We start from the raw sequence: 25,730 nt of genomic DNA on the forward strand, positions 1-25,730 counted from the left end.
TTCAGTTCTCATCCCCCAGGCTCAGAAAGTTTACAGTTTCCGTACGCCTATACATACCTGTCTAATATAAAAGGTATCTTACCTCATAGGGTAGTCTAATTACACTACACATTAGGCCTATATGAAAAGCACTCTGGTCCTATTTAGGTATCGAAATTGCGTTTGTCTTGTATATGAGGTTAAATGGAGTAAAGCAGAATTGTTACGCTGCTGCCCAGCAGATGCTGCAGACATCCAGTGCCAGGAGATATGTTATCTGATGTGGGAGAGTGGTCATGCCAACGGCGTCTTCATCATCCTCATTAAAAGGACAGGCATTATGCCAGATGTCTGTTATGTGCCTCTTACAAAGCAATAGGGAAGTATTGAGCAGCTGTGCAATTAAGCTACTCCTGGTCATTCTTTAGACGTATATTGATCTTCTCAAATTGATATTTTTTGTGATAACTGAATCAATGTGTACAATAGTATATTTTAGTTCCCACGTTCTAATTGCTGAGTGAGCTACATTTACTTTATTTTCCTGCCACCTGCTGGTACATCTGCATTACTGCAGACAGCAATCAGACGGCAAATAATCACGTCTACCAGCCGGCTATTTCGGTAGCAATTGAGACTGGGAATGAGTTTAGACTGCAACTCAGCTTTCAAGAGAAGCCCACAGATCTCTTTTACAGTGATCCTGCCGTAGTCATTCAACAGTTACTCTTGATACAATAATCTTAATCCAACCACTTATCACTGTGAAATGATAGATTCAGTTTACAATGTGCACTTAAATCCACATATGGTCAAAGGTACCTGAGGAGACTGCACAAGTGTACACTATTTAGAAGGCATACACAGGTCTAGTTCCGGAGGAGATTACCTGGAGTGAGAAATGTATGCCTACATTTATTGATGCGAGTGAAAATAACCCATGCAGTGTGTGGAGCTGAACTGCTGTGCCCAAAGAGTCCTGGTGTCACTAATAAGAAGCTGACCATCACTGTCACAGCACAGTAACCTCAAAGTGTCCACATTGGTTCTCTATGAACAGCTTTATTCAAATTATAATAATCTTTAGATGACCTAAGAACAACTCTGGAGCAAAACTTTTCATCCATGTGAGTGATGGACATGCAAAAGTGAAAATTACAATAAAGATAGCTTTTTACTGTTTTTATTGTTGTTGGAGGCTCTAATACAATATGAATCATAAGCTTTACAAAATTAAAACAAAATACAACAAAAGATTCCCCCCCAAAACGGAAACTGTCAAAAGCTTCCGTCAAGACGCAAAAAGACAAACTGTGACCCCCAACATAGACAAGGGTGAAAGAGAGAAAGAGACAGAGGGAGAGAGACAGAGGGATGCAAATTGTCATGTTATACACAGTGTGGGGGGGGTTAATGACATGGGTATACACAGTGAATTTAACAGTCCATCCCCATGTTTTAGCGGTCTACATCTCCAGCTAGCCATCCCAAGATCCCGTGCTCGCACAGACTCAACGCATGCGGACAGAGTGGGACGAAGAGCAAATCATTGACCAATCCTTACAATACATAATATCTAGGGCCACCCTCTCCCATTCCGTTCCCTCCAACACATCACCCAGAAAAATTACAGTTATAATGACAGTTATATTGACAGCTATATTTCCATACAGATATATAAGGTGCTGGCATAGACACTTTGATATAATGGGTGCAAGTAAGAAAATGTTGGTAACAATGAATGACTGTTTGAAAGCCCAGCCAAGCCTGCCCCATCGACAGTACAGTCGGTGTCAGCCCCGTCCCCTAACCAGAGGATAGGAGAGCTGATGTCACTCACTCAAAACTGACCCAGCTGTGAGAGCGCTATAGGGATTATAAACATTGCCGTCACACTGTAAGATTACCATTAACCGTCATAATACTATCATAATATTCATAACATGAATCAGAGAGAGCGAGAGGGTGAATGGCTTCAGAGAATGAGATGCCTCCAAACAATGCGTGCAAATAAAAAAAGAAACAAAAAAATGAATAAAACAGAGCATTCTTCTCCTTTTTTCGTTTTTCCACGAATGAACAAGTATGCAGCACTGAAACAGGCATACAGGGATGGAAGGAGAGACATACAAACAGAAAAAATATGGCGGGAGAGAGGTGGAGAGGGTGTGAGAGGAACAGACAGACAGAGAGAAAGACAGAAAAAATAACAATAGCATCTCTAGCTTTGCTGTTTGCGTTTAAGCGCCCACATCAGGTCGTTCTTCAGAGCCTCCTGCTTCGACTTGTCAGCCAGGGTCTGAACACTCCTGTCAGGGGAGAGCGTGAGGGAGAGGAGTTAGTGGGACAGATTAAATATACAATAGATTACAAATCAACCCCTAACACCTACTCCCTAAGCACTCCTGTAGAATGTTTATTTTTTATCTAAGCAATAGGATAAAAGTTCCACTCAAGTCTCACAGACGCTAAGGTGAGGCAAGTACCATAAAACTATCCAATAGTTTCAGATATACGGGAGTGCCAAGGGGAATAGGGGTCAATTTGAAACTCAGGAATAGATGTAGTAGCAGTGAGTATGTCAGAAACCAATTAGATACGTAGATACAGGGTATATGCAGGTTCCATGAAGTTGAATTTAAGACTTTTTAAAAGACCTTCTTAATGCCACTTGGAATGCAATTTAATACAAATGTTAAGGTCTGCGTGCACCACACGCCTGCTAATATTCCTCTCCAGAAATGAGCCCATGTTGGCTAAAAGTAATATTTTCACCAAAGGCTATATAGCCTACGTGGATCATATTATCAGGCAGGTGTGCTATTTTAGAAATGAGCATTCTCCTCCAGGCTAAGGGATGTAGTAGCATAGTGGCTAGGCTACAGATGGCTGAAGCATGGGGATGCCCATCTGCATTTGTTTAGGCTACCCAAATGGGCTAATCATTAGCTAGATCACAAACTAAGTGTTCAGAATTTTGGCTTCAATACCTGCTTAGTACAATGATACTCAACACCATAATGATACCACTGTGAAAAAATGCCTTAAAGTCAAATATACAGCACTGTTATTGTATAAAACACGTGGTCAACACTCCATAGAGCTAGGTCACTGGGTGTGCAGACTTTTGATCCAGCGCTGCTCAAACACAACTGAATCAGCTTAACAAGGTCCTGTTGAGCAGTTGATTAGTAGAATCTGGTGTGTAAGAGTGGGGCTGGAACAAAAGTCTACACACCCAGTAGCTCTCTTGGAGGTATTGTGCTATAACATTAGAACATTAACTTACAATCAAGAAGTCTAAGTTAATTCCCTCATTCAGTGAATCAGGTATAAAATGGCTATACTTCGAAGCAAGGTAGCTAAGCGGAAGGGCTCTAGAATGACTTTTTCCAGTGCAAAATAAGACATGAAAGAAGTTAACTATTTCATCTAACATGTTCAGGGAATGCATGATGGATATTTTGATGTGCAACATGTCAAAATAGGATCCAGAATAATCTGATATATACTTGGTTTTAGAGATGTCTGCATGTTTTTTGTGCATATTGGCCTAGGCTATGCCTATATACTACATCATTTACCACCAAGGAATTGGGAACTCAAAACACATTAGCCAGATTGCTAACTCTAAATATGATATTGTTGCTTGATCTAACAGTAACTGTCCTACAAAAACTTTCCATTGGTAGGCCTATATAGGTTACTTTATGTATTCACCGCAAATGGCACCCTCCACTCCGTTTGGCACATCATCTCAATTACATACTCCATTTGTAAAGTGGTGTCATTTCCTCTATATTGATAGTTGAGAAATAATGGTTTTATTCAAATAAAGCTGAGACTCTGCTATTTTTTAACAAAGTTTTTTTTTTAAACTGTCTTTCACGCAATTACATTTCGAAATGTTGCTCAACTGTGCTTGCGCTTATCAGAACGCATCTCTACCTTCACTCCTTGTCAGTGCATGTGAGCGGAGTTGAGCAGTTGGAAATCCCGCTCATCGCTCAGCTGAGCACTCTCCTACCATGCTTTCCTACGCTCTGCTAAAAACCACTCCACACTCAAAAAATAATAATCACAATTTAACCAAAACCCATCTATTTTTGTGACTACCTGGACCTACCAATTGGTAGGCCTAAAGGTTTTAGGCAAAATAACCCAATCAAAACGAAAAGCTCATTGAACCTGGGAATATGCCAAGCCTATTGGGCCAAAATCAATTATGGCCTATTGTATAGATAATATAACGATAATGAACGAAACGTTTAAGAGATCTGACTGTTTATAAATACTTTGCTACAATGACAACTCCTTCCTTTCTTTTAGCATGTGCACGTAGTAAGTACACCATCATGCTTTTGGGATACGTGTCTTTTCAGATTCCACAATGATTTTTCAGTTGTGGACACTACATCACCGAACTCCCTCTCTTGCTCTTGGTCCTCATCTTTGTAAGTCACCTTGATTTAGCACCTGTGTGTTTTATCCGTTTATTTATGAAAATATTTAGCAAACTCCATGACAGTAGCTAAAGCAAGGGGCAATAACAGCACACAAAGTAGACTACAAATGCATGCTTGGCCGGGCATGCCCTGAGCTCGTGAAATGAGCGCTACTGGAGAGAAATTGGAGCGGGAGAAGGCCGAAGCGCCACACTCCAGTCAAATTGGGCACGCTCCGCTCACATACTCTGTTCCGTATGCAAAGAGTGGAGAGGGAGTGAAAGCCAGCAGCGACACAGGGACAGGACAGATACTTTCGTTGCAGGAAGCAGGTTACTGTACATTACTGTTGACCAAATAATGGTTTTAGAACAACAACAAATCAGCAGAAACGTTGTGTAGCCTAATGACCGAAATTCCCTACGTAAGCAAAATTGCTTTGGTAAGAGAGCAATGTCGCTGTCTGTAACTTTTGGTTTATCATCCCAGCTCTAGTTAGTGTTGTTTATCAAATTGTATAGGATACCTTGCGCTCTCCTCTTTCTCTGTCAACCACCCGACTCGCACTGGTACATGACGCCCACGCACAGAGGAGCACGTGGTTAGATAGCTCTCTAACATCTTGAAAGTGCACCTAGAGTATTATTTGATGTTCCATATTTTTCTCTTTTTTTTGTGGTGGCAACAATTAAGCAGCGGCACAATATAAACGGAAACAATCTAGTAATCTCCATCTTATTTTGTAAGAACTTTGAAAACTTTATTTAATACATTAATACTTAAGGCCTTTAAATCAGGTACATTAATTTAAGACTACGACTTAAGGACCCGTGGACACTCTGATAAACACAGATGGAAAAACAGCAAATTCATTTTGAAACACAATTAGTGGTGTGGATATCACACCCTCTTTCACTGTAGAGAGGAGGAGGCTGGGTTAACACACCAACACACTGGCTGTCTCAGTTCAATCAATGTTAATGTTTAGACAGGTAAATTAATCTAGGGCTCTTCCTCATGCAATTTTTTAAAAATCTCAAACTCCTTGAGAAACAATGCCAGGGGGTTGCAACTGTCTGAGAAACCACTCATTCACCACACAAACAAAACCACACACACCATGCCACTACATACTTGCCCAATCTCTCTCTCTCTCTCACACGCACACACACGCCAATGCCACAGACACACACAGCCTGTTGTCCCATGCCAGACGATACCTCTGGCCCTAGTCAATGAAGATCTGGCGCTGGGTGAGGACCTGAGACAGCTCCTTCTGGAGCTGCCGGTACTTTTGGTTATCAGGCAAAGAGTCAATAGATCTGAAGCACAGTGGAGAGGGGGCAGGAGGAAGAGGAGGGGGAGAGGAGGAGAGGGACAGGCAGACAAATGAAGGACAAGTGGATATAGAGTAGAGATGGAAGGACAGCAGGAGGAGGTGGTGAGGGGATAGTGGGATGAAAGGGGGTAACAGGAAGAAAATGGGATTGAATAGGGGAAATGGAAATAAACAAATAAATAAACAGGGTTGGAACTGTAGAACTGAAAAACACAGAAAATGCCATGGGAAGCAGATAACACAATATGGCAGAGAAAAATGAGGTAAATTCCCCGTCAACAGATACAGGGATGACGTAGCCAAGGGTAAAAAGGAGTACGTGTGAAAGAGGCCAAACAAAAAATGCAGTAGGTGAGTATCAAAACCAGGGATGGGCAACTGATGCGGCCCGCGGCACCTCTTTTGAAGGCCCTCTAATTTTATTTTTTACTGTTGTGAATTAGAATAGCAGACTACACAGGGTGCAATTTTGAAATTTGGTTGTACATCAGCAGTTTTATTTTTGTTATGTCAGTCACTGATAGTGAGTCAATTAGCCCATGTCAGCTAAAAATGTTTTGATTGCCAAGTTAGTTTAGCAGCCAGCTATACAAACTTGTTATCATGGTCGAATTACCAGCAAGGGGGCCCCCATTGATTTTGTTAGGCACTCTCACTCAGATATCATATAAAAAACTGCTAACATTTCTCTCCACCCTATGGCAAATGTGTAGAATTGCACAGAATTAACTCAAACATTTATGTTTTGTTTTTTAATATCCGCTGTCAAGGTTTGTGATTTGTAGATCAGTCAATCTCAACTCGCCTTTAAAGTTAGCTGCAATGTCGAATGCGCACACTGACTTTCTACCAATGTGACGTGTATGTGTGTCCCTGCATACCTCAAGCCATTGACGATGTCCTTGGTCTTCCCAAAGTAGATCTCATTGAGAGTGGAGCGAATCTTATTCTCCATATCCTGGAGGTTAAAAACACATTTACATACGAACATTAATCTTGTGATATCAATATACTGCAGTGATTTTACTGTAACTAAACACAGTATTACTGTATACATTATAGTATTACTTGGTTCACATGGGTTTACTGTATAATTATTTCAGCTAAGGAATACATGTGAACCACCATGTGCGTAACTCTATATGTCAGTGAGTGAGGGTGTATAAGGGCATGCACGTATTAAGTGTAGTTCTGCACACCTCCACCAGGCGGCCGATATTGGCAATGTGTGGGGAGGACTCTCCAACTGTCTCGTCTTTCTCCATCTGGAAGTTAAAGAAGATGGGGATGAGGGTATTGTAATGTCCAGTCCAGTAGTAGTGGAGATATGAATGTTGCAACAAGTGAACCAAGAGACATAGATCACGAGAGCATGCATAGACAACCCCCCCACCCCCCACCCACACACAGTTGTATGTACACTGAACAAAAATATAAAACACAACATGCAACAATTTCAAAGATTTTACTGAGTTACAGTTCATAAGGAAATCAATCAATTGAAATCAATTAATTAGGCCCAAATCTATAGATTTCACATGACTGGGAATACAGATACGCATCTGTTGGTCACATATTTATAAATAAAAATAAAAGTAGGGCGTGGATCAGAAAACTATTCAGTATCTGGTGTGACCACCATTTGCCTCATGCAGTGCGACATCTCCTTCGCATAGAGCTGATCAGGCTGTTGATTGTGGCCTGTGGAATGTTGTCCCACTCCTCTTCAATGGCTGTGCGAAGTTGCTGGATATTGGCAGGAACTGGAACACACTGTCGTACACTTCGATCCAGAGCATCCCAAACCTGCTCAATGGGTGACATGTATGGTGAGTATGCAGGCCATGGAAGAAGATACATTTTCAGCTTCTAGGAATTGTGGGGCCTTGCATTATCATGCTGAAACAATGGGCTTCAGGATCTCGCCACGGTATCTGTGCATTCAAATTGCCATTGATAAAATGCAATTGTGTTCGTTGTCCGTAGCTTATGCCTGCCCATACCATAATCTACTCTGTTCACAATGTTGACATCAGTAAACCGCTCTCCCACACCACACCATATGCCAGTGGCCATCGAAGGTGAGAATTTGCCCACTGAAGTCAGTTACGACGCCAAACTGCAGTCAGGTCAAGACGACGAGCATGCAGATGAGCTTCCCTGAGACGGTTTCTGACAGTTTGTGCAGAAATTCCTCGGTTGTGCAAATGCAGTTTCATCAGCTGTCTGGGTAGCTTATGGTAGAGAAATGAACATTGAATTATCTGGTAACAGCTCTGGTTGACATTCCTGCAGTCAGCATGCCAATTGCACGCTCCCTGAAAACTTGAGACATCTGTAGCATTGTGTTGTGACACAAAACTGCACATACTATATTAGAGTGGCCTTTTATTGTCCCCAGCCCAAGGTGCACCTGTGTAATGATCATGCTATTTGATGATGCTGTCAGGTGGATGGGTTATCTTGGCAAAGGAGAAATGCTCACTAATGCACAACATTTGAGAGAAAAAAAGCTTTTTGTGCGTATGGAACATTTCAAATCAAATCAAATTTTATTTGTCACATACACGTGTTTAGCAGATGTTATTGCGGGTGTAGCGAAATGCTTGTGCTTCTAGCTCCGACAGTGCAGCTCCGACACTGGGATCTTTTATTTCAGCTCATGAAACATGGGACCAACACTTTACATGTTGCTTTTATATTTTTGTTCAGCGTAAGTACCTGTCTTGTCAGACTGCCACCCAGGTTCATGGTTCCGGACCCGGTTTTGGTCGTCTGAAGCCACAGCATGACGGTGGAGGTGAGTTTGTAGTGAGCGGTCCGTCCGCTGGACTTCTCCTGCACCTCCACCACATGGATGGAGTCCCAGCAGCCTTTGATCTTCTTGGAGCCGTCTCCGGCCTTCTTGATGAGGATGACCCCGGCGAAGCCATGATCCAAGTCCCACAGGTACACAGAGGAAACACCACCCTCAAAGTACCTAACAAACACAGAGGAGGGCATGGATAAATAAGACTGTCATTGGTGGTTTTATCAGGTTATTTCTTTGCGTCATAGACGTGGTATATCGTCTGACATACACAAGGCTGGAATGTTGTTTTAGCCGATCAGCATCGAGGATCCCAACTTCCCGTTTTATAATGTGTCATAATGATATTACTGTGGTAGAATGATACTCGAACGTCTCCATACTGAGCCGTCTATTCCTCTCACATACCAATGGCATACGGTTATTCACAGGTCTCTATACTGGTTTGATAGTAACACTAGTGGCCTACTGGTATTCACAAGTCTCTGTACTGGTTTGATAGTAACAGTAGTGGCCTACTGGTATTCACAGGTCTCTGTCCTGGTTTGATAGTAACACTAGTGGCCTACTGGTATTCACAGGTCTCTGTACTGGTTTGATAGTAACACTAGTGGCCTACTGTTACTCACAGGTCTCTGTACTGGTCGAAAGCATTGTTGGCCTCAACCTCTAGTTTGCGCAGGCGGGCAGATGGCATGGCACCATCGTCGATGGGAGGCTCATACTTATTACTCCATGGGGATCTGAGAAACAAGAACACAAGAATGAGCAAGAGTAAATCCAATCATTCCTATGTGACTAAAGGGTTGTCGCTCTGTATCATTTGTGTGCGTGGTCATATTTCCATGTCTGACAAACAAATAATTGTAAATAATTTGTATATACCAGGCATGGTTCCTGATGACATTGAGATGTGGGAAAGAAAGGAGGGAGGTAAAGGAGGGAGGTAAAGGAGGAGCTGCAGGTTGTCGGTCCTACCTGTAGGAGTCCCCGTCTCTGTTGTAGTCACAGAGCAGGTAGTCTTTCCCCACCACCTTGTCCCGGGCGATCTTCAGAGGCTGGTCCACAGAGGACAGCAGGTCCTCACACAGACTGGGAACCTGGACACACACACACACACACACACACACACACACACAGACAGCTTTCACGACATGTTCCACCAACACACTTTTGATAGTATTCTACATGCTCACACAAACACACTTTCAATGAGAAACTTACACGCAAACGTACATGCAAACATTCAAATGTTCTCCAAAACATTTTCTAAAATAAGTCTCTCGCTTTCAACTATATTTCAAAAAGCTATTTCTTTAAAGCACACTACAATTTCATACACAAAACAGTTTATTTAAAACAGGTATCATAGTAACTTACGAACAACCAATTTCAAATACAGCTAATACCTATCGATATGTATTTGTCCATCAACCCACTAAAAGCACATTTAAGATAAATAGAGCGATGCCTCACATACTTTGAGTCTTGAATTTAGTCTGACTACAAGGGTGTGTCTAAGGTGGTGGTGCTGGGGGTAGCAGGAAGCAAATGTACTAAAAGAACGTTGTCTTTGGCAATTCAATCCACCTTTAACAGTTGCCAACTATGCTGGGCTAGACGGTAGGGGTATAGAGAGGGCATAGTGTGCGTGAGAAACAGATGAGACAGGGAGACAAGAGAATGCCGGCATATGATATCCCTGAATCAATATGAGGGGAAATAAGGTTAAGCTGTTTTTTCCCTCATTCCGTCTCCTTGCTAAGTGGGAAATGAGAGAGGGAGGGAGATGAGGGAAAGAATTTGAAGGGATATCAATGGGTCTCAGGGGATAAAGGGGTACAAATAACTTCTCAGACTGACATGGACCCCCCCCTCCTCAATCAGAACACACAGACACAATGCCTTCTCTGTTTCCTGGACACAGCCCCACACACCTGGCAACCGCCAGAGACACAGAGGGGACAGGGTCAGAGGGCAGGCAGACAGACAGGGGTAGAAAGTAGAATCACGGAGGAAATAGAGTGGGGTGGAGGGGACAGAAAAGTAGAGAGGGGGAAAGGGTGGTGCTAGAGGAGGACATGGGAAGTGAGCTCATGGGATTCCCAACCATCAGGAGTAAGAGTAGGGAGAGGGCGGGGCTAAATGGTTCCATGTAGAGTGATTGACAGCTTTTCTAATGACCGCTAACAACTACATACAGAGGAGCAGGCTGAGGCAGTCAAGGAGAGTGCTGGTGCCCAGGGGAGAGAGGTGTCAAAGGGGAGAGGAAAGGAAGAGGAGCAGACTGGGGTCTGAAGGGAAGAATGGATATGACCATAAAGAAAAGGTGGAAAACAATCACTGGAGAAAGTGTGGTTTGATTTCTGTCTGATTCAGGTTAATCTGTCAGATCTGGTTGCACTATGGGAGATTTCAAGCACAGTTCTGGCTGTTAGTTGGTAGTCTAGAAGTGTACTGTAAGTCTGTGTATAAGCTAGCCAAGTTTTTCCTCCTCAACTCCACAATGTATATCACATCAATGGAGTTGAGACGAGAGTGCAGGGGTCGCATTAGCTTTCAGAAATCTGCATTTTCAAAATGCAGACCATCCATAAATCTGCGTTTTAAACCATTTCACCTGCGTTTTATATTGAAAGGCAACAATGTTTTTTGCTTCAATAGAGTGATAAGGGGCGTGCAACTCTAGATTTTCATCACACAAAATAAATTAATACAAAACATTTGGCAGAAAATAGCTTCGTTTTCATTAGATGACAACAGACGTGCAATGCTATTTGGCTAGCAGCCACACATATGTAAATTAGCTTACAATGAAAGAGCAAGGCATTTTTTGCAAAGACGGTGCATGGCCATCAGATTTCTTATGTTTAACATAGTAAGAATGTAGCCAGCTACATTTCCTATTATTTTGCTTGAAGTTAATCTTGCATTTTAACTTGCTAAAGCTACCGTGAAAAAAGTAGCCTAACCATTGCCTTTTTTCTCTCTGCCATCAGTCAGAATGCCTGTTCGTGAATGAGGGAATTTGATTGGTCTGTTGACGAGAGCAAAGATTTCTCATCCGAGTGGAAAAGTGCCATTGAAGCATACAATTAGTCTGAAGCAGAGCAGAAATTACAATAAGAAGCATTTTAGATCTGCGTTTACAAAACGCAGCACGATATTTCTTCTGCGTTTTATTTTTATTCTGTGTGAAAAACACAGAATTTTGTGTGGACACAGGAGTGTGTGGACTGTATCTGCGACTACATTGAGTCGCTGTCAGGCAATACTTCAAAACATTTTCATTTTTAAACCCTTACCGAGTACCCGTTTGTCCTATTTAGCTGTGTGCCTTTGTTTGCTGAAATCCATACTTTTTAATAGAACGTTAATCAAATACAACCAACTGTTTCCTTATATCGAATGACAGCGACTCGATGTACACTCTGCCCAGTCATCGCAACCCAACTCCACCGAGATGTACATATCGTGGAGTTGAGAAACTTAGCTATGTATAAGCATAATCACTATGACAATTCAATCTGACTCTGTTGATAAGAGTTTGCGTATAACAATACATGTAAATATGAGTATTTCTCTGTGGAGCACTCAGATTGGGATGGGTGAGGTCACATAGGTGTGTATAGGACTGTGATTGGTTGTCATCTGCCGGCAACTCACCAGGTCGATGAGGTCACTGAGGTTCTTCTCGATCTGCTGGGGAGGCAGACGCCTCATCAGGTCCAGAGCACAGTCCAGCTGCTGGTCATTCTGAAACACACACACACACACAATGACTTAGCTTTTGATACACATTTCTACACACAAAATGCATAGGACTAGTTCTGCAAAAGAGTCTAAAAGCATTTTTTGTCCATTTTACAAGAGAAAATGTGTGTTCCACTGTTCATTTTACATTGATTGGAAGCAAATTTGAACCTTGCCAAGTTCACCCCTGCACAAAAATTCTGAAGAGTTTAGGCTGGTCTTGGAACATAACAGGCTAGCCGTTTTAACAGTCAATTTTCATTCTTCTTTTAAGGAGATTAAATTGACTTTAAAATGTTTTATTTAAAAAATGCATCACAATCAGTGTCTGCATTTAATCAACTAAAATAGATTGAATTGAGCAAACAAAGCTCCCATCCTCCCACACAGCTCCATCAGACTGAGGGGGCAGCCAGTGATGGATGCATGTTACCTTCTTACGGCGGATACAACAGGGGCGAGCCAGGCCAGGCCAGGCAGTAGGGAACATTCAAACCCTGGCAACCATAGCCATACACTCACTTAGGCGGTATACCGTATTCCGGGGTATTTGGAAATAGCTACTTGGTGGTTTTTCAACACCGTCCAAACTATTTATTTGAAGTTTATCCCATATATTTTAATATTTGTAGCTCCTTTTTAAGTAAATACCTGCAGTCAACTTGTGCAATATGTTAGAAGATAAAGCAGATTGCGTTCTTCATTTCACCCGTCACATTATTTTACATTATCAAGCTTACCATAGTTTCCCAGAACAGTTCAGCCAGTCACGTGTTTGTAAATAGCACAACTGGAGAAAGCAGGAGCAGGTGAGTCCAGCTGTGTATTGACAAGGGTCTGGAAGCCACAAGTAGGCTAAATGAGCTTACAATTTAAAAGCAAGGTATTTTTTGCAAAAACTATGCATGGCCATCATATTTATGTTTAGCATAGAAAGAATGTGGCCAGCTACATTTCCTACTGTTTTTCTTAAAGTTAATCTAGCATTTTACCGGAGAAAAGTAGGCTGGCTACACCTAGAACATTTCCTGAGAAAAGAAGTTACACATCCGTCAGAGCGCTGTCTGCTGATGGAATGCCCGTTTGTGAATTCTCAGAGTGAAGAAGTGCACCTGAAGCACAAAATTAGTCTGAAGCAGAGCAGAAATTACAATAAGAAGCATTTTAGATCTGCGTTTACAAAACGCAGCAAGATATTTCTTATGCGTTTAAAAAAAATGTCCTGCTTGAAAAACGGAAGAATTCTGCATTAACGCGACCCCTAAGTTTAACTTGCTAGTTATCATAGTAAGTGGCTGAATTAATAAGGTGACGGGGCATCATATTGTGTTGGCTTTCTGCCGTGTTTGAGAAGTCAAATCCCTTTGGATGAGTTATCTGTACAGCTGCCACTGCTATCTTTTGATTTCCTTGCGTTCTCCATTCTCCAAAGTGGTGCAGTGGTCTAAGGCACTGCATCTCAGTGCTTGAGGCTTCACTACAGACCCCCTGGTTTGATTCCAGGCTGTATCACAACCGGCCGTGATTGGGAGTCCCATAGGTTGGCGCACAATTGGCCCAGCGTCATCCGGGTTTGGCCGGTGTAGGCCGTCATTGTAAATAAGAATTTGTTCTTAACTGACCCCCATCTTCTCCGAGCAGAGCAGGCAGCACTGTTGCCCTAGTGACTCCACACAGACACATGCTGCCCCAGAGCCAGTACTGTTCATTTGTTTGGAAATGTCCAAACTCACTAAAAATTACATTTTGTAGCTCCTACCTATATACAGTGGGGAGAACAAGTATTTGATACACTGCCGATTTTGCAGGTTTTCCTACTTACAAAGCATGTAGAGGTCTGTAATTTTTATCATAGGTACACTTCAACTGTGAGAGACGGAATCTAAAACAAAAATCCAGAAAATCACATTGAATGATTTTTAAGTAATTAATTTGCATTTTATTGCATGACATAAGTATTTGATCACCTACCAACCAGTAAGAATTCCGGCTCTCACAGACCTGTTAGTTTTTCTTTAAGAAGCCCTCCTGTTTTCCACTCATTACCTGTATTAACTGCACCTGTTTGAACTTGTTACCTGTATAAAAGACACCTGTCCACACACTCAATCAAACAGACTCCAACCTCTCCACAATGGCCAATACCAGAGAGCTGTGTAAGGACATCAGGGATAAAATGGTAGACCTGCACAAGGCTGGGATGGGCTACAGGACAATAGGCAAGCAGCTTGGTGAGAAGGCAACAACTGTTGGCGCAATTATTAGAAAATGGAAGAAGTTCAAGATGACGGTCAATCACCCTCGGTTTGGAGCTCCATGCAAGATCTCACCTCGTGGGGCATCAATGATCATGAGAGGAAGGTGAGGGATCAGCCCAGAACTACACGGCAGGACCTGGTCAATGACCTGAAGAGAGATGGGATCACAGTCTTAAAGAAAACCATTAGTAACACACTACGCCGTCATAGATTAAAATCCTGCAGCGCACGCAAGGTCCCCCTGCTCAAGCCAGCGCATGTCCAGGCCCGTCTGAAGTTTGCCAATGACCATTTGGATGATCCAGAGGAGGAATGGGAGAAGGTCATGTGGTCTGATGAGACAAAAATAGAGCTTTTTGGTCTAAACTCCACTCGCCTTGTTTGGAGGAAGAAGAAGGATGAGTACAACCCCAAGAACACCATCCCAACCATGAAGCATGGAGGTGGAAACATCATTCTTTGGGGATGCTTTTCTGCAAAGGGGACAGGACGACTGCACCGTATTGAGGGGAGGATGGAAGGGGCCATGTATCGCGAGATCTTGGCCAACAACCTCCTTCCCTCAGTAAGAGCATTGAAAGATGGGTCGTAGCTGGGTCTTCCAGCATGACAACGAACCTGAAACACACAGCCAGGGCAACTAAGGAGTGGCTCCGTAAGAAGCATCTCAAGGTCCTGGAGTGGCCTAGCCAGTCTCCAGATCTGAACCCAATAGAAAATCTTTGGAGGGAGCTGAAAGTCCGTATTGCCCAGCGACAGCCCAGAAACCTGAAGGATCTGGAGAAGGTCTATATGGAGGAGTGGGCCAAAATCCTTGCTGCAGTGTGTGCAAACCTGGTCAAGACCTACAGGAAACGTATGATCTCTGTAATTGCAAACAAAGGTTTCTGTACCAAATATTAAGTTCTGCTTTTCTGATGTATCAAATACTTATGACATGCAATAAAATGCTAATTAATTACTTAAAAACCATACAATGTGATTTTCTGGATTTTTGTTTTAGTTTCCGTCTCTCACAGTTGAAGTGTACCTATGATAAAAATTACAGACCTCTACATGCTTTGTAAGTAGGAAAACCTGCAAAATCGGCAGTGTATCAAATACTTGTTCTCCCCACTGTATGTATAACTTTATGAGCTGAACTGCCTGTCTTCGCAATTATTTTTTCCCCCGTTTGCGCTCGTTAGCATATTTAGCTAGCAGCCTCCAGGGAAATTGGCTATTACTTATGCAATTTTTTTTAGCATTCTGATAATAGATGCCCAATGGCCTTTTTTTGTGTGCGTTTTTTGTCTCCCGCTTGTGTTCTAAGCAGGTAATACCAATAACCCCGGGATGAGAGAAGGACAGTATGACGATATGAAAATCTGGATACTGCCCAACCCTACACTCACTGCATCCTGAGATTACATAGGTCATGGAGCTAGCGGATTATGGTTTCAAATCAAATCAAATGTAATTTGTCACATGCGCCTAATACAACAGGTGTAGACCTTACAGTGAAATGTTAACTTACAAGCCCTTAACCAACAATGCAGTTTTAAGAAAGAATACCAAAAAAACTAAAAAATGTAAAAAATATATACACTGCTCAAAAAAATAAAGGGAACACTAAAATAACATCCTAGATCTGAATGAATGAAATAATCTTATTAAATACTTTTTTCTTTACATAGTTGAATGTGCTGACAACAAAATCACACAAAAATTATCAATGGAAATCAAATTTATCAACCCATGGAGGTCTGGATTTGGAGTCACCCTCAAAATTAAAGTGGAAAACCACACTACAGGCTGATCCAACTTTGATGTAATGTCCTTAAAACAAGTCAAAATGAGGCTCAGTAGTGTGTGTGGCCTCCATGTGCCTGTATGACCTCCCTACAACGCCTGGGCATGCTCCTGATGAGGTGGCGGATGGTCTCCTGAGGGATCTCCTCCCAGACCTGGACTAAAGCATCCGCCAACTCCTGGACAGTCTGTGGTGCAACGTGGCGTTGGTGGATGGAGCGAGACATGATGTCCCAGATGTGCTCAATTGGATTCAGGTCTGGGGAACGGGCGGGCCAGTCCATAGCATCAATGCCTTCCTCTTGCAGGAACTGCTGACACACTCCAGCCACATGAGGTCTAGCATTGTCTTGCATTAGGAGGAACCCAGGGCCAACCGCACCAGCATATGGTCTCACAAGGGGTCTGAGGATCTCATCTCGGTACCTAATGGCAGTCAGGCTACCTCTGGCGAGCACATGGAGGGCTGTGCGGCCCCCCAAAGAAATGCCACCCCACACCATGACTGACCCACCGCCAAACCGGTCATGCTGGAGGATGTTGCAGGCAGCAGAACGTTCTCCACGGCGTCTCCAGACTCTGTCTCGTCTGTCACGTGCTCAGTGTGAACCTGCTTTCATCTGTGAAGAGCACAGGGCGCGAGTGGCGAATTTGCCAATCTTGGTGTTCTCTGGCAAATGCCAAACGTCCTGCACGGTGTTGGGCTGTAAGCCCAACCCCCACCTGTGGACGTCGGGCCCTCATACCACCCTCATGGAGTCTGTTTCTGACCGTTTGAGCAGACACATGCACATTTGTGGCCTGCTGGAGGTCATTTTGCAGGGCTCTGGCAGTGCTCCTCCTGCTCCTCCTTGCACAAAGGCGGAGGTAGCAGTCCTGCTGCTGGGTTGTTGCCCTCCTACGGCCTCCTCCACATCTCCTGATGTACTGGCCTGTCTCCTGGTAGCGCCTCCATGCTCTGGACACTACGCTGACAGACACAGCAAACCTTCTTGCCACAGCTCGCATTGATGTGCCATCCTGGATGAGCTGCACTACCTGAGACACTTGTGTGGGTTGTAGACTCCGTCTCATGCTACCACTAGAGTGAAAGCACCGCCAGCATTCAAAAGTGACCAAAACATCAGCCAGGAAGCATAGGAACTGAGAAGTGGTCTGTGGTCACCACCTGCAAAACCAGTCCTTTATTGGGGGTGTCTTGCTAATTGCCTATAATTTCCACCTGTTGTCTAATCCAATTGCACAACAGCATGTGAAATTTATTGTCAATCAGTGTTGCTTTCTAAGTGGACAGTTTGATTTCACAGAAGTATAAAATACGAAATAAAAGTAACAAATAATTAAAGAACAGCAGTAAAAATAACAATAGCGAGGCTATATACATTTTTACATTTTTAGTCATTTAGCAGACGCTCTTATCCAGAGCGACTTACAGTTAGTGAATACATATTTTTTTTATACTGGCCCCCCATGGGAATCGAACCCACAACCCTGGCGTTGCAAACGCCATGCTCTATCAACTGAGCTACATCCCTGCCGGCCATTCCCTCCCCTAACCTGGACGACGCTGGGCCAATTGTGCGCCGCCCATGAGTCTCCCGGTCGCGGCCGGCTGCAACAGAGCCTGGATTCGAACCAGGATCTCTAGTGGCACAGTTAGCACTGCGATGCAGTGCCTTAGACCACTGGGCCACTCAGGAGTAATATACAGGGGGTACTGGTACCGAGTCAACGTGCGGGGGCACCGGTTAGTCGAGGTAATATGTACATGTAAGTTGAGTTATTAAAGTGACTATGCGTAGATTATAAACAGAGAGTAGCAGCAGCGTAAAAGAGGGGTAGGGGGCAATGCAAATAGTCTGGGTAGCCATTTGATTAAATGTTCAGGAGTCTTATGGCTTGGGGGTAGAAGCTGTTTAGAAGCCTCTTGGACCTAGACTTGGCGCTCCGGTACCGCTTGCCGTGCGGTAGCAGAGAGAACAGTCTATGACTAGGGTGGCTGGAGTCTTTGACAATTTTTAGGGCCTTTTAGGACCTCTATACTAGGCGGTGTCAGAGGATGGCAGGAAGCTTGGCCCCAGTGATGTACTGGGCCGTACGCACTACCCTCTGTAGTGCCTTGCGGTCGGAGGCCGAGCAGTTGCCATACCAGGCAGTTATGCAACCAGTCAGGATGCTCTCGATGGTGCAGCTGTAGAACGTTTTGAGGATCTGAGGACCGATGCCAAATCTTTTCGGTCTCCTTAGGGGGAATAGGTTTTGTCGTGCCCTCTTCACGACTGTCTTGGTGTGCTTGGACCATGTTAGTTTGTTGGTGATGTGGACACCAAGGAACTTGAAGCTCTCAACCTGCTCCACTACAGCCCCGTCGATGAGAATGGGGGCGTGCTCGGTCCTCTTCTTTTTCCTGTAGTCCACAATCATCTCTTTTGTCTTGATCACGTTGTGGGAGAGGTTGTTGTCCTGGCACCACACGGCCAGGTCTCTGACCTCCTCCCTATAGGCAGTCTCGTCGTTGTCGTTGATCAGGGCTACCACTGTTGTGTCATTGGCAAACTTGATGGTGTTGAAGTCGTGCCTGGCCATGCAGTCAAGAGTGAACAGGGAGTACAGGACGGGACTGAGCACGCACCCCTGAGGGGCCCCCGTGTTAAGGATCAGCGTGGCGGATGTGTTGTTACCTACCCTTACCAACTGGGGGCGGCCCATCAAGAAGTCCAGGATCCAGTTGCAGAGGGAGGTGTTTAGTCCCAGGGTCCTTAGCTTAGTGATGAGCTTTGAGGGCACTATGGTGTTTAACGCTGAGCTGTAGTCAATGAATAGCATTCTCACATAGGTGTTCCTTTTGTCCAGGTGTGAAAGGGCAGTGTGGAGTGCAATAGAGATTGCATCATCTGTGGATCTGTTGGGGCGATATGCAAATTAGAGTGGGTCTAGGGTTTCTGGGATAATGGTGTTGATGTGAGCCATGACCAGCCTTTCAAAGCACTTCATGGCTACAGACGTGAGTGCTATGGGTCGGTAGTCATTTAGGCAGGTTACCTTAGTGTTCTTGGGCACAGGGACTATGGTGGTCTACTTGAAACATGTTGGTATTACAGACTCAGTCAGGGAGAGCTTGAAGATGTCAGTGAAGACACTTGCCAGTTGGTCAGCGCATGCTCGGAGTACACGTCCTGATAATCCGTCTGGCCCTGCGGCCTTGTGAATGTTGACCTGTTTTAAGGTCTTACTCACATCAGCTACAGAGAGCGTGATCACAGTCATCCGGAACAGCTGATGCTTTCATGCATGTTTCAGTGTTACTTGCCTCGAAGCGAGAATATAAGTAATTTAGCTCGTCTGGTAGGCATGTGTCACTGGGCAGCTCGCGTCTTGTGCTGCCCTTTGTAGTCTAATAGTTTGCAAGCCCTGCCACATCCGACGAGCGTTGGAGCTGGTGTAGTACGATTGGATTTTAGTCCTGTATTGACGCTTTGCCTGTTTGATGGTTTGTCGTAGGGGATAGCGGGATTTCTTATAAGCTTCCGGGTTAGAGTCCCGCTCCTTGAAAGCGGCAGCTCTACCCTTTAGCTCAGTGCGGATGTTGCCTGTAATCCATGGCTTCTGGTTGGGGTATGTACGTACAGTCACTGTGGGGACGACGTCATCGATGCACTTATTGATGAAGCCAGTGACTGATGTGGTGTACTCCTCAATGCCATCGGAAGAATCCCGGAACATATTCCAGTCTGTGCTAGCAAAACAGTCCTGTAGCTTAGCGTCGGCATCATCTGACCACTTTTTTTATTGACCGGGTCACTGGTGCTTCCTGCTTAAGTTTTTGCTTGTAAGCAGGAATCAGGAGGATAGAATTATGGTCAGATTTTTCAAATGGAGGGCGAGGGAGAGCTTTGTATGCGTCTCTGTGTGTGGAGTAAAGGTGGTCTAGAGTTTCTTTCCCTCTGGTTGCACATTTAACATGCAGGTAAAAATTAGGTAAAACGGATTCAAGTTTCCCTGCATTAAAGTCCCCGGCCACTAGGAGCGCCACCTCTGGATGAGCGTTTTCCTGTTTGCTTATGGCCGTATACAGTTCATTGAGTGCGGTCTTAGTGCCAGCATCAGTTTGTAGTGGTAAATAGATAGCTACGAAAAATATAGATGAAAACTCTCTTGGTAGATAGTGTGGTCTACAGCTTATCATGAGATACTCTACCTCAGGTAAGCAAAACCTCGAGACTTCCTTACATATCGTGACCAGCTGTTGTTTACAAATATACATAGACCGCCACCCCTTGTCTTACCGGAGGCTGCTGTTCTATCCTGCCGATACAGTGTATAACCCGCCAGCTGTATGTTATTCATGTCATCATTCAGCGACGACTCGGTGAAACATAAGATATTACAGTTTTTAATGTCCCGTTGGTAGGATATTCGTGCCTGTATTTCGTCCATTTTATTATCAAGCGATTGTAAGTTGGCAAATAGTATCGATGGCAAAGGCAGATTAGCCACTCGTCGCCGGCTCCTTACCAGGGACCCCGATCTCCTTCCGCGATATCTCATTTTCTTTCTACTGCGAATGACGGGGATGAGGGCCCTGTCGGGTGTCTGGAGCAAATCTTTCTCGTCCGACTCATAAAATAAAAATTATTTGTCCAGTTCAAGGTGAGTAATCGCTGTTCTGATGTCCAGAAGCTCTTTTCGGTCATAAGAGACGGTAGCAGCAACATTATGTACAAAATAAGTTTAAAACAATGCGAAAAAAACACACAAAATAGCACGGTTGGTTAAGAGTCCATAAAACGGCAGCCATCCCCGCCGGCGCCATTATATGTCACAAAACTTTATCAAAGCAAAACTAAGTGGCATGAGAGACAAAGTTCTGGATTTGCCCCCAAATAGCCTAGTTGTTCACGTGATACGCCCATCTAGTAGCCTACACTAGGCCTGGGCCTAAATGCAGTGGGTCTGGACCAATGATGTATATAAACCCTGTCTGCTGATGCTATGTTTTGGCCATGGAGAGGCTTTGAAGCCACCGGTCGGCCATATTAGCACTCCTCAGAAAAGCAATCCTCCATAGGAATTAATGGGATTCTGCAGTATTTCATTTAAATGTTTCAAGGACAAAATTACATGTATTTAAGTATTTTTGGTTGTTGTAGTGGGGACCATAACCATTAGTACTTTCTAAAAATTATACTTTAAGAAAAAACGTTACTTTTTTCATTTTTATGTTTAGCTTACATAATATAAAGTATGCATTAAGGTGTCTGTAATAGAATAAATGTGCCAAAAAACAAATGTAGACATTAGTAAATGCATTTCTATAACTTCCTAAATAAAAAAAATTACAAGGGTGGGGGAGTGCCAAGATGGAGGCGCGGTGGCTTCAAAACAGTGCCCAGTATATCATCTAGTGTATATATAAATCATTGGTCTGCCCTCATTGGTGGGTCACAAGTTCACGCCCAATGGCAGATTCCTTTAGGGAGTGTCTAAAACCACAACTGGGCCTTGGCTAAAAACATTGGTTTTGTTTACTTGTAGGGGAAAAATTAAACTCTAAAAACCTTTCGACTGGGTCAAAGATTAAAAACATTTGGTAGGCCTAACCATGGTAGTTAGAAGACAGATTGACTGGTTACCATATAAGGCAAGGCTGTTAATCATCCTGTTATTGATACAGACCTGTCATTTTATGGTATCTGGAAAGGTCAACATTTTAAATTATTTGATTGCTTGAGCGCTCATAAATGAAGACAACAGTTCCCACCAACTGAAAATGTGACTAACCCTACACAAAAATGTGAACAATTCACTCCAATGCCTTTTCTACTTTTTCTGCTAGAAAACTCTGTGAGTACAAACCTTTGTGAGGAAAGATAAGAGTGCTAATTTAAAAAATGACTCATTAGTGGAGAATGAATAGCCATTATCTCAATACTCTGCTCCTACAAGTGAAGATTATTCACTGTAATGTGAAATCTAATTTGTCTCAGTTGATTGACGATAACTAAACAGCTGGCTTGGTGATACTGTCTTAGTCTTTTAGAACTGGCCAGAGATGTGCCCTGGGAGACCAACATTGTGGAAGTCATAAGGCAGTTCTTCCTTGCTACTAACACCTCAGGGCTCCGACTTGCCTTTTTAAATACAGGCCTGTTTGTGAAGTGTTGCGTTACAGACGACTGTCAGACAAGCCCATATAAATGAATGTGATTGAACTGAACTTCAGAAAGAAGGATGAATATGGATTGAGTCATGGCGTCAGTCCGTCTCTCCACAAGCTCCCTGTCTGTTCACTCACTGAGGAGATCTCGCAGGGGCACAGAGAGGATTGTGGGTAATAGGGAGAAGCTGAGCTAGCAGACAAGGCCACATAGCAGAGCCTTCCCTGATGGTGTTCTTCTCTCACTGAACTATGCGGTGAGCAGCAGGACATTAGCGTGCAGGCCAGGCCAGCCACAACATGAAACCCCTGAGAAATGTACATGACGGAGATTTGGGGAGGAGATAAGGATCTGCAGGACAGAGAGGGTCCGTAAAAATGTTGAGCTTCACCAATACATCTGTGAAAAAGTTAATCTTTGTATTACGGAGATTCATCAAAGTCCTTTGACTGATGAAGGATTATCATTTTTACTGAAATTATGTTCTGGGCCCCAAGGCAACAGGAAGCGAGCCAAACATTCTATATAATCGCATTGATTGATGACAACTTTTGCTTTAAATTGAAACTTTTCAGCAACCACAGGCAGTGTAATCTGAGCATCTTCTGTAAGTGAAGCTCGCTGCTGTGCTGTGCAACAAGAGTAACATTTCAGGGATTTTTTTTTGCCTATGAGGTGATTTCTTGCCTGACGACTCATAATGAATTTAATTCCACTGCTCTATCACTAGTTACTAGGGAACTCACGATATTATCACAATACTTTGGTGCCGATACAATATATATTGCGATTCTCACGATTCTATATGCATTGCTTTTTGATAATGTTATTTTATTGTGATCCGATGTTCCAAACATATTGCTTACTATATGTCTACTGCAGAGGGACAAGAGAGAGCCATGAGAAAACAAGTTTTGATCAGTCACGGAAATAAAAATGCTGTAAACACATTGGCTCCCTATTTAAAAAGAAGTTGGAGAACAAGCTATGAAGGAAAAAAATACTGTTTTGGTGCAGGTACAGCCAACTAGCACAAAAATAATATTGCCAAAACGATATTGTCCAAAATAATAACTATCAATCCCCCCCGCAGCGAAGTGGATGGGTAGCCAGCCAAATGTGATCATCTACCTGGAAAGTCAACACTCCATCAATCTTCCTTGATTCCCACCTCATAAAATACAATTGTCAATGACATGGGATTGTTGTGAATGTGTGCACTCAACCGAGGAATGCAGATATCTGGAGCAACTCAAGTCAAGTCGCAATCATCAAATTTGCACTAATGCAGTTCCGACTATAGTCCTATTATAATGAAATAGTAAAGAATAACTTAAATCTAGTAAAAAAAAATAAAAAAAATTGGTAATTTAGCAGACGCTCTTATCCAGAGCGACTTACAGGAGCAATTAGGGTTAAGTGCCTTGCTCAAGGGCACATCGACAGGTATTTCACCTAGTCGGCTCGGGGATTAGAACCAGCGACCTTTTGGTTACTGGCACAACGCTCTTAACCACTAAGCTACCTGCCGCCCCATCCTGTAGTAAGTACTGAAAAATACTATCTAGTACAGAAACACACTCTTGAGAGATGCAAAGACTACAGACAAATTGAGATATAGCCAAGAGACCACCAATCTAGTCTCCTACTGTCATTCTCATAAACAACATCTGATTCTCATAAACAAAAAACACCAACGTTGACAGATTCCAATATACAATACAATCAGTCGATGGAATACCAATTATCAACTCAATGTCTTTGAATCAATGCCAAGTCATCAGATGAAACCAAGGTAAGAGACTACAAGCCAGAGAAGAGCAGCTGGCTATAGGATAATCACACACCCATTCTTTCCCTAAACAAACTTCAGTCTGCTTTCTCCTGAACACAGCCAAGGTTTCAGATCATGTACTACATGCCCTCTCTCACGCTTTTGGGTTGTATCTAGGCGGATGAAATAGTCTTGTTCAGCCGACACCTGCGCTCCCTGACACTGTGTTTACCAACGCCCCTGTCTCGTGTAAACACTTTGCTGGACCAACTGCCACAGGGGTCCAGAGGTGGCAGTGAGGCTGGACCAATAGAATGGATGAGGTGAGGTCAGGGAGTGGCTGGGGAGACAAGCCATCTGCTCTCCACTATAGGAATATTGTATCAGACATTCATTCCAAGCGTGAGACATTCATAAATGGGGGACTATTGAGTCCAGTGGAGTTGGAGGTGCAGAACAGTGTGAATGTTGCTTGTTAAAAGGGCAGCCACACTACTTCAAATGTTTAAATCCATTAGGTATTTAAAAATATATTGCTATATTAGAAAATAATATACATACAAGTGACAATGGTGGTTGAATTTCCTTTGTCAGGTGCACCACAATAAGCTTACAATTCAAGGATGTTAGATGTGTGAATATTCTTTCCTATTAGTATTTAAACAGTTAGTTAATTATTGCGCAAAATTGTGGATAAGTGGTGTCGAACGTGTTATACAAAGTTACACTGACCGTGTTGTCAACAAAAGTCACTGAACACGTAAATGCCATTGTTGAAGCTAAGTAAAAGTTGGGAGTTGTGGTTTACACGTTGCCTCCAATCCATGGGAGGGAATGGGCTGAGCAGGCCGATTTTAGCGACAAGCAACCCTGCGCTTGTACTATTTTAACCATGGGGTGTGTGTCTGGAAGAGGAGGGGGTGGCGAGAGCGAGACCCTAGTCTCTAATCCCTAAACTAGTTTCTCAATCCAAAACATCCTGTAATTTGAACAAATTGGCTAGTTAACAATGAAACTCAGACTAGCAATCATAGGTCGTTTAGCTAACTAACTGTGAGTAGTGTATATAAATGTCTATGAGATTGTCGAAACGCAACACAGCACTTCCTATAAAAGGACAGCTAGCTACCGTAGCTGGCTAATATCACCTAGTAGCCCCACCAAAAACTACCCATCCCCATTCCTCCAGCTCGTCTCCGCGGCCTTACCATGTCTGCGGCGCTCGGTGACGATCTCGGAGGGCAAATATACTTTCGCCGATGGCTTTACACGTTCGTTGTATTGTGCTTGCACGACTTGTTCTTCTATGCTATTGTTGTTTTTACCCCCACAAGGTAGATTATGTTTCGTCTCGCCTCCCTCACGGAACCCAGCCCTGTCAGCGAATTCACTTCCTCAACCGGGGTACAGGAAGGAAGGTGACG

At 43.5% G+C, this 25,730-nt stretch overlaps 1 protein-coding gene across 2 annotated transcripts; it reads right to left on the reverse strand.

The window, feature by feature from the left end:
- Window positions 1–1,146: 1,146 nt before the first annotated feature.
- On the reverse strand, window positions 1,147–25,730 carry LOC121575299 (F-actin-capping protein subunit beta isoforms 1 and 2). 2 transcript variants are annotated; one of them, XM_041888289.2, is made up of 9 exons: window positions 25,515–25,730; window positions 12,239–12,328; window positions 9,551–9,672; window positions 9,202–9,315; window positions 8,485–8,743; window positions 6,963–7,028; window positions 6,645–6,721; window positions 5,645–5,746; window positions 2,213–2,288 (listed from the first exon to the last, which is right to left on the reverse strand). In XM_041888289.2, exons 1-8 carry the CDS (start codon window positions 25,515–25,517, stop codon window positions 5,653–5,655), a joined length of 825 nt encoding a protein of 274 aa, XP_041744223.1. In that variant the 5' UTR covers window positions 25,518–25,730; the 3' UTR covers window positions 2,213–2,288; window positions 5,645–5,652. The 2 variants fall into 2 exon arrangements, with proteins under 2 accessions (XP_041744225.1, XP_041744223.1); XM_041888291.2 differs by lacking the exon at window positions 5,645–5,746 and having other exon boundaries at window positions 1,147–2,288.

Source organism: Coregonus clupeaformis, chromosome 10, assembly GCF_020615455.1.
Source record: "Coregonus clupeaformis isolate EN_2021a chromosome 10, ASM2061545v1, whole genome shotgun sequence".
In the NCBI taxonomy this organism is placed as follows: Eukaryota; Metazoa; Chordata; class Actinopteri; order Salmoniformes; family Salmonidae; genus Coregonus; species Coregonus clupeaformis.